General features: G+C 41.5%; 1 protein-coding gene across 1 annotated transcript in view; it reads right to left on the bottom strand.

Moving 5' to 3' along the window:
- GIT2 (G protein-coupled receptor kinase interacting ArfGAP 2) overlaps positions 1-10,079 on the bottom strand; it is a 50,259-nt gene that overhangs the window by 39,411 nt on the left and 769 nt on the right. Inside the window, exons 2-7 of the mRNA XM_005863798.2 lie at positions 10,019-10,076; positions 6,095-6,228; positions 3,900-4,012; positions 2,982-3,087; positions 932-1,018; positions 687-817 (exon numbers count right to left, since the gene is read on the bottom strand). Of these exons, the coding sequence (XP_005863860.1) occupies positions 687-817; positions 932-1,018; positions 2,982-3,087; positions 3,900-4,012; positions 6,095-6,228; positions 10,019-10,076 (629 nt within the window). The remainder of the gene's footprint in view (positions 1-686; positions 818-931; positions 1,019-2,981; positions 3,088-3,899; positions 4,013-6,094; positions 6,229-10,018; positions 10,077-10,079) is intronic.

The following is a 10,079-nucleotide window of genomic DNA, read 5'->3' on the forward strand; positions in this document are numbered from 1 at the left end:
TGGTGGAGGGGGGGGCAGTTGCGGGGTGACCAGGTCGACAGGCAGAGGCTGTTAGGGGTGATCAGGCTGGCAGGGGGGCCAGTTAGGGGCGATCAGGCAGGCAGACAGCTGAGCAGTTAGGAGCCAGCGGTCCCGGATTGTGAGAGGGATGTCCAACTGCCGGTTTAGGCCCAATCCCCAGGATAGGGCCTAAACCAGCAGTCGGACATCACCCGAGGGGTCCCGGATTGGAGAGGGTGCAGGCTGGGCTGCGGGGACCCCCCCCTCCCTGCCCCCGTGCACGAATTTCATGCACTGGGCCTCTAGTTTTACTATAATCATTTAATCACATATCTACCTACTCATACACATTTGTTTTTAAGTTTAAGCAATGGTTAAAAACATATAAAAATTGAGGAGTGCGTTTTGCCATTCTTAGTACTTGATTTGGAGTATAACTATGGCTTAAATACCATAGCATTATAAAAAATCACACAAAAGATTGGAAGCTAAGCAGACTGGTTATGGTTCTACTTTCCCAGGTTCTGAGCTGATACTCATTTGAAAAGTCATCTGAAAATAACTGCATGTAAATCTTTATAAGGGGTTAAATGTTAACCATACACAATTTAGCAACTTAACAATGAATCATACAAAATACAAAGAAGCCCAAACAGAGAGTAGTGACAAGAATCTAGGTCTCTAACCTTGCATAATCAACAGGAGTTTTCCCACTGGAATCTTGTGTGCCTGGGTCTGCTCCATATACTGCCAATAATTCCGCCTGTAAAATCTGTCCTGCTTTGGAGGCAACATGGAGTGGGGTGTTTCCTTTTTCCTAAGAATCATTAATAAAACGTAGACAAAAAGGCAAATTTAATAAAGAAAAGGCTACATGAACACAACCCACTTAGTTTCAATTTAATATGTAGATCAATTCCTGCTGTCTTACAGGGTGAAAGAAGTTGGCTTGTGCTCCTAAAGATAACAGCCTCAAACAGGTTTCAAGATTCCCTGTTCTCACGCTTGAATGGAGTTGCTGAAAAACATACAAACAAAAAAGGAATGCTGTTAAAAGTGTAAAGAATGATAGACTAGAGCAGCTGGCAGACCATTTTGATATATGTCAGTCATACTTAGCTCAGCAAGGGGATGAAGCAGTCTCTCCCTTGCTGGTGACAACCAGCCGTGGACGCTAAGGCGGAGCCAGGCCCATTTTACTGATAAGGAAACTAGGGCTAGGAAGGCTGACCTGCCCAAATGCAAGACCTGTCTAAGTGGCACAATTATACCTTGTGAGAGGTAGTATGAAGAGATGGCTGAGCATGGCTCTGAAGTCTGAGAGACCTGAATTTCAAACCATATAAACCTTTATGCTGTGTAACTTTGAGGAGGTTCATTAAGCAATCTGAACCCGTTTCCTCATCTCTAAAATGCCAATAATAATGCCACCTATTCACAGGGTTACTGTAAGGAGTCAATGATACAGTACAGTGCCTAGCATAGAACCTGGTACGTAGGAAATATTTTAAAAATACAGCTGTTATTGTATTTATTATCTTTTTTTTTTTTTTTTTTAGGGAGTGTGGAAGGGAAGGGAGAGAAACATCAATTGGTTGCCTCCCACATGCACCCCAACTGGGGATTAAGCCCGCTACCTGGGCATGTGCCCTGACCAGAAGTCGAACCCACAACCTTTCAGTGCACAGGACAACACTCAACCAACTGAGCCATAACAGCAGGACAGCTATTAATACTGCAGGGTTCTGCCTTATATTGCATCCTTTCCACACCAGTATTCTTGGCCTTGTATACAATGCTCTAATGAAGTCTTTCAGGTGGGAAATGGGCCTGTGGTATACCAAATTCTGCACTACTGAAGAAAAGTACGTATACATTCAGAAGATGAGCTGCCTTCAATTCTGACCAAATTGTTGAAATGCAATAACCCTTATCATAGGAATAAAGATATCCACTCTAACATCTGTATCTAAGCCTTATATTTAAAATTTATTTTACTTTTAAAAACTGTGGTAAAAAACACATACCCAGTCTTACTAATAATCAGAAGTAATAAGAAATGGAAGTAGCAAGAAACAAAGAAGTAAAAATGTTTATGCTAAGTTTAAAATTCTGAACTGTGAATGCTCGTGCTATGTGTGAACATTTGCCAAAAGCAATGCTTTGAAAATAGAAAAGCAGGTTTCTTGTAGCATCTCTCAAAAACAAGCAAAGGCCCACATAAAGAAAACAAACTACTCATTTTACAAGTATAATAAACCACCCCATGTACTACAGCTTTGAGTCACACCCTGCTTCCTGAAGATCTTCTTTTAAGTATGCAACCGAGAGACCTGAAGAAATCCCACAAACTTTCTAGTCCCTTCTAGAAACTGTGAGGGTTTCTACTTCAAAGTTAAACAAACAAAAAACTTATCCTATCCTATATAATAAAAGGCTAATATGCAAATCGACCGAATGGCAAAACGACCGGTTGCTATGACACACACTGACCACCAGGGGGCAGACGCTCAACGCAGGAGCTACCCCCTGATGGTCTGTGCGCTCCCAGAGGGGGAGTACCGCTCAGCCAGAAGCCTCCGCAGCAGCACTAAGGATGTCTGACTGTCGGACATCCCCCGAGGGCTCCCTGACTCTGAGAGGGCACAGGCCAGGCTGAGGGGCCCCCTGAGTGCGAGAATTTCATGCACCGGGCCTCTAGTAGAAACATAATTTTCAAACCATATCAGAATAACACAAATAGATTTCTAGATACTTATTTTTCCTCTATGCCCTTACCTATACTAACATGAATGGCTGCCATTTGAATTAAGAATAAAGACAAAACCAACTGCAATGAAAAGCTGTTATTAGTTATTTTGTGACTAGATAGCAGTTTTTGTTTTTTCTTTTCTTCCTTTTAAAGTTTGTTTTTTTCCCTAAACAAAAACAATACACTGCTTCATCCAGTAATTGTAGAGATTTTAAAAGGTATGACCCACCTTACTGAGATCTTTGGCAGTCACACTATCATCATCCCGGCAGGGCAAACGATGGACAAATGCTAACATCTGATACTTGGCTCTGATGAATTCCGCTTTATTAGGACTGGTTGAAAAACAGAAAAAAGAACATTTCACTTGCAGTTCAGATACGACATTCCCCATTCTTTAGGCTGTAAAAAGAAGAGGAAGTGACCCACATTCCCTACTCAAGAATAAAATGAGCAACACTGAAGTAAGTTTACAGCAGTGGGTCTGAAAACATATTATTAGTAATTATAATGGCCAGGACTGAATGCTTGCTTTTTATAGCATCTCTTTTCTCTGTGTAATTTTTTCATTGACCTGGCAACCTTGGGAGGAAGCAGCATTTCATCCCATCTTATAGGCAAGGCATCAGGCTGACTAGAGTGCAGAACCTAGATGTCTGGTCAGACAGACCTCTTGTTTGAATACTAAGCTTAAATCTGATTACACCAACAGCCCTCAAGCCTTAGTTTCAAACTGGTGAAACCACTGACTTGTGCTGGGTAACCATGAAAAAGAGATGGTCCCATGCTTTCCTTATTCTGCATTTCTTTTTTCTTTTTTATTGATTTTTAGAGAGATAGAGGAAGGAAGGGAGAGAGAAAGAGAAACACCGCTCTGTTGTTCCACCTATTCATGCATTCACTGGTTGACTGTTTATATGCCCTGACTGGGGATCGAACCCATAACCTTGATGTATCGATGCTCTAACCAACTGAGCTACCTGGCCAGAGCCCCTTGTTCTGCATTTCTAATAGCAAAGAGTTCAAGGAACAATTGGGTAACCAGCTCCTGTGCTGCCCTGTGGAGGCTGGTCAAAAACAGCTGCACTCCTTTCAGTGGGTCCATGTGTCCCAAAGAAATAAAAGTATTTATAAACATTCCACTCACTGTACTTTATCCTGTGGATTAGCTTTACGTCTTCCGCTCATAATAGAGGCAGGGTCCAGCAAAGAATGCTCCCATATTGAATTAGCACCATTATTATATAAGGTTTCAACCATCTAAAACCAAGCAGTATAACATCATATTTTAATTTCTTTCCACAAATATTCAGTGGTAATCACTGAACATGGAAAACAAAGCCCCATTACAAAAACTAGCATGACTGGCATCACACACATCATCATTTTCTGATTTTAGAGCATGAAAGATGAACCTGTACACAGAATTCAGATTTGACCAGTAGATATCTAAATATCTAAATGGGTTTGATTATATTGTTCTTACATATTAATAGAGGCCCGATGCATGAAATTCGTGCAAGAGTAGGCCTTCCTTCCCCCGGCTGCCTTCACTGGCTTTTCCCTCTGGCACCTGGGACCCAGGCTTCCCTCCCAGCACCAGCTTTGTCCGGAAGGTCTTCCGGAAGGACGTCCTGTCTAATTAGCATATTACACTTTTATTATTATAGATGAAGAAAGAGTACTTTGACACTTTAAGGCAGTGTTCCATGACTGGTTATCCAAATACTATTTACAAGATTCTTAACAACCCATGTACCGTCTAGATCAGTGGTTCTCAACCTTCCGAATGCCGTGACCCTTTAATACAGTTCCTCATGTTGTGGTGACCCCTAACCATAAAATTATTTTCGTTGCTACTTCATAACTGTAATTTTGCTACTGTTATGAATCGTAATGTAAATATCTGATATGCAGGATGTATTTAGGCAATCCCTGTGTAAGGGTTGTTCGACACCAAAAGGGGTCGTGACCCACAGGTTGAGAACCGCTGGTCTAGACCAGTGGTCGGCAAACTCATTAGTCAACAGAGCCAAATATCAACAGTACAACGATTGAAATTTCTATTGAGAGCCAAATTTTTTAAACTTAAACTATATACGTAGGTACATTGTTATTAACTTAATTAGGGTACTCCTAAGGCTTAGGAAGAGCCACACTCAAGGGGCCAAAGAGCCGCATGTGGCTCTCGAGTCGCAGTTTGCCGACCACGGGTCTAGACTATCCACTTGGTATTTTTTTTTTAAATCCACTCATTTTTAAAACTTTCTCTAGCAATTATGGTTTAATGTGCTGCTTATAGCTTTCATATACACATTAATATAATGCAACCTCCAAAATAAATATTGAAGTATTATCTACATCTGTCTTGAGTACCACTGGGGGTTCATGTATCATACTTTGGGAAAAGTTTTAGGGTCAACCCTGGCATTTTAAACTACTAATCTCTAGACTTTATTCAGATCTTCTAATAAAAATCTGTAAACACAGACCTGGGAACAGTAAACACCCACTTACTTTCACATAGAATGAACTGTTAGAAACTTGTGAGCAAAGTTATTAATAAACCATATCTCCCAATTTCATTCCAAAGCATGACTGCTAACATGGCCCATCTGTTTTTTACATTAGTGGAGATACTGTCACATCAGAGACCCAAACCCACTTGTTCTGGTCCCTTGGTTTGTACAGGCACGTTTAAGGGACATGTTATGCAGCTGCCATAGATTTAGTAAAAAATGTACTCAAGACAAAGGAAGGGGAAACACATGCTTAATTCTTTGTTCCAACAGAACTTGGAGAATGTGTACCCCAAAATAGAAATACAGATGACATGACACTGAATCGCAAATAAAACAACACACAACACTTAGCAGCGTGTTAGGCAATCAATCAAAACATGTTAATTGAATTTGTTCTCTAAGTAGTAACAACAACTTTAAATCAGATGTTTCAGAAATTTCTGAGAAATCCCAGTCTGTGCTTCTATCAAAGGAGGGAAAAAAGTGCTAAAAATATTAGCAGGTACTGAGGGATAAGTACATTAACAAAAGTTTCTAAAGCAGTAGCTTTCAGAAACATTCACCATGGTATGTGGAAACAATGAGGTGTTTAAAAACAGTTTCTGGAGACTTTCTAGAAAGTCAGCAGGGAAGCAGTACCAAGAAATTTGAATGACTACTTCTCTATCTGTCTATGATGCATTTAAGATGGGCACAGCACTCTATTCAGTTATGATTCAAACATTTTTGTATGATTTAAGGAGTAGGGGAAACTTTAGTTGCTAAAACAATGAGCCCTAAAAACTTAAATTACAAACCATGAGAAAAATGCTTCCTTTACCTGAAGCAATGTTGGAGGCCACGGTGTGTGCTTAAGATGCCTTACTTGAGAGATGTGGCGCCCCAGACTCCGATGTACACTGCAGCATTCATCGCATATGAAAGTTCCCCTATTTACTGATGCCCAGGAAGGATCTGGAAAGAAAATGAAATCTCAGTGGCGAGGATACCAGTTGGTTGCTTTGCTGCCAGATGGCAAAAGATGACTGAGGTATGGTTTTTCAGAAAAATAGGACATTTTTGTTGTTGTAGTATGCTAATCAATATATCCAGCTGGTGATATAACCTATCTTGGCTGATTGGGTACAATGTTAATTGAGACTAAAAACATGAGTTGAAATCCTATATCAGCAGTTATCTCCTTTCTGGTTCAGGGCCACAGTCTGAAGCCCTAATGGGATCTACCACCTCAGATACATGCTCTTTCATTCAACGTGAGAAGCAAATTAAGAGGATATAGATGAATCATTTAAAATCCATCTCCACAAATGGCAAAATAATATAACTGTGACAGTAAATAATCCACATAGCATTATACAAAGAAAATGGTGAAAAGATTGCTACAAATCTATATGCCTATCTGCTTGGCAGAAAGCTGCAAGTGACAAAACTATAAAATTGCTCAGCTGTGTGGTTCTGAGGACTGACTGGGAAATCTGGCCTCCTCCACTAGGGAGATGTTCTAGGATATCCATTCGTTGTTTTAAACAAACTACTGAGGTCCGACTGGTGTGGCTCAGTGGTTGAGCGTCAACCTATGAACCAGGAGTTCATGGTTCGGTTCCCAGTCAAGGCACATGCCCAAGTTGTGGGCTCCATCCCCAGTAGGAAGCAGCCAATCAATGATTCTCTCTCATCATTGGTGTTTCTATCTCTCTCTCTCCCTTCCTCTCAATAAAAATATATTAAAATAAATAAACTACTGAGTCCAATCTTGCAACTGCTCTGAAAGAACAGATCTGTAATAACAGTGGCTTCAAAGAAGCAAAGATGTCAAATAAAAATGAGTAATATTTTTGGTGTGTGTAATACTTTTTTCCTATGAAGTTCCAGAGACAGCTATTGAAACAGGAATAATTCACACTGTAAGCGGCAAGAATAATTCACATTGGGTAAGTACACTGGATACTTAGAAACAAAAACAAAAAAGAAAAGAAAAAAGACCTACATTTCATCAGACTCACAATGGAGTGACAATAGGTGCCACACAAGCTCCCTGGTATAAGGGTTATATTTAAAAGTTCTCCAATGTCCACAAAAATCTCTAAAATGCATGTACACCATCTTTACCATTTTTAACAGTTTATTCAAATCCTTTCCAACCATATAATGAAAAGTTATGGGATTTCAATCAAAGACAAATCCTAGGAGTCAGAGAGTGTGGTGGTTAAGAGAACTGGCTCTGGAGACAAGCAGTCCAGGGTTTGAATCCCAACTCTCCCACTTCCCACATAATGAGCTAAGCAAGTTATTTTATTTATTTATTTGTTTGTTTGTTTATTTATTTATTTATTTTGAGCATCCTCACCATGGATCAAATGGGAATATACACATCTCAGGATAGTGAGGATATAAAAAGTAAGTAAAGTTGCTTGCATATAGTAAGTACTCAGTAATTTTAACTGTTATAACTTTTCTAAATTATTTTCTGAGTAACACTCAGATATTTTCAAGAATCCACTGAAATTCATGACCCACTGGAAAAAGTTTTTTAAATTAATTTTTTAGAGAGAGATAGAAACATCGATGAGAGAGAAAAATCAATTGGCTGCCTCCTGCATGCCCCCTATTGGGGATCAGACCCCGAACCTGGGCATGTATCCTGATGGGGAATTGAACCAGTGACCTTCAGTTCACTGGTCGACGCTCAACCACTGAGCCACACCAGCCAGGCTGGAAAAAGTTTTTGATTCTTAATACTTACAATGTAGAATGTTTCATGTGAACACTGCATTACTATAGTAAAAATCTCAGTAAAACTCGGAGTAGAATATATTTTAAATGAACTAGATTCATTTTTAAAGGTAAAATATTCACTAAGATGTAAATATTTACTAAGATGATTAAATGTTTGCCATGAAATAGAACAGAAAATAATTCAGTACTATTATGCCATTCTAAAAAGCAAAGACTCAAAACATCAAGATGAAGGATCCCTACAAAGACACATAACATTGCTTTTTGTACCATTACTAGTAATAAAAAAGAGATTGTTTCGAATCACAGCTTTGGTTTTCACATATCTATTCAGTAAATTCACAATGTTCTAGGAGGAAATTAGACAGGAACAAGACAACTGGAACTTCACACATTAAGCAAAGTTCTCAATCACTTTAACATCAGAGATCAGAATCCCATGGAAAGAACATCAGAATGTTAACAACACTGTAAAACTGAGTTTATATAAATGATATTGGGTGAACCCCTTCCAGATTATCTGTTTTGGTTTTTTTGTTAATCCTCACCCGAGGATATTTTTCCATTGATTTTTAGATAGTGTGGAAGGGAGGGGGAGAGACAGAGAGAGAGACACACATACATCAATTGGTTGTCCCCCTGTACACACCCTGAGGTATGTGCCCTTGATTGGAACTGAACCCAGGACCCTTCAGTCTGCAGGCCACTGCACTAACCACTGACCCAAACTGGCGAGGGCCCTTGCAGTTTATCTGAAGCATAATGCAGGAGCTACTTAACCTGGGCTCCAGGAGCACAGCAAATGGGCTTCGGAAATGTCTGTGACCCCACTGAGAAATCTGAATATAAATTCTGTATGAAAGATGAAGTATGAATGCACTTTGGGGGGAGAAGGCCTTAGTATTCATCAAAATCTGAAAGGGATCCCTAACCATAAGGTAACTTTCACGAGGGTTTACCAAAAAAGCAGCAGAAATTCCTGGCTGCTCAAGTTCACAGAACATTTCAAGGTAGCCGAATTACATTCAAAACAGGAAGGAAGTGACTCAAGTCTCAGAGAGTAGGCAGAGGAGACAACTAAAATGACACAACAGGAGAGAAAACGTTCTGAAATGCACAACACACGGAAGAAGTGCAAGGAGCATTCAGGTGGCGATGGAGCCAATGTGTTCCTTTGCCCCTGTCATCCCGCAGAGCTAAAGAACATGCACTCCAAGAGGAAGTCCGAATCTAGCCTCAAGTGAATCAAACACATCAGACAGTTCAACGGAAAACACAAGAAATACGGAAGTGGAACGAGTAACATGTTGAGAGACTACAATGGAGTTTGTGTCACCCGCACGAACTCAGCTGGCAAAGCGCCTCTCTAACGGCCTGCCCCGGCTCCCCATCTTGGAAACAGCGGGCACCATCCCTGCACTGCCGGGCCGTGGGATACCCACAGAGGCCGGCGTCACCACGGGCTGTGTAACACCCATCTCCGCGGCCACGGAACCAGATGCCGCTCCGAGCAGTTGCAGACACACTGCTGCTCCCTGATTTCATTAAGATTGTTTATTGGGCGCTATTGTGCCAAGGAAGCCATCTTACCTTGAATGACTTCCCATTCAAAGCAGATAAACCCAAGCACCGAAAACAGCACCGGGACCTGTCAACCCAGGTCCAGTCCCGAAGATAGATCTGAACCCTAAACCTGAAAACTACACACGGGAGGGATGGTTCTGCCCCGACAAGGCCCCCAGATGCCTGAATGCCAGGGACTCTGTGTGTGTGTTGTAAACCGTAACCAATGAGCAGCTTAGACATGCAATTCTAGCTTCCAGGGGCTGCCAAGGCTCTGTACTCCGGAACCCCATTCAGAGAGAGAAGACACCACCGCCCAGATGCCGTGACGGCGGGGCGTTCGCGGGGTCCTCCCACCGCGGACGCGGGGCTCGTGGCCATGCCCGTTGGAAAAAGTGAGGACGGCAGGGCCGGGCCAACGCAGCCGCAGCCCAAGGTCACCCACAAGCAGAAGCTGGTGTGAACTCGGGCCGCTCCGATGCCCGAACCGGAGGCGGCGTCGACTC

Source organism: Myotis brandtii, unplaced genomic scaffold (assembly GCF_000412655.1).
Source record: "Myotis brandtii unplaced genomic scaffold, ASM41265v1 scaffold181, whole genome shotgun sequence".
NCBI lineage: Eukaryota > Metazoa > Chordata > Mammalia > Chiroptera > Vespertilionidae > Myotis > Myotis brandtii.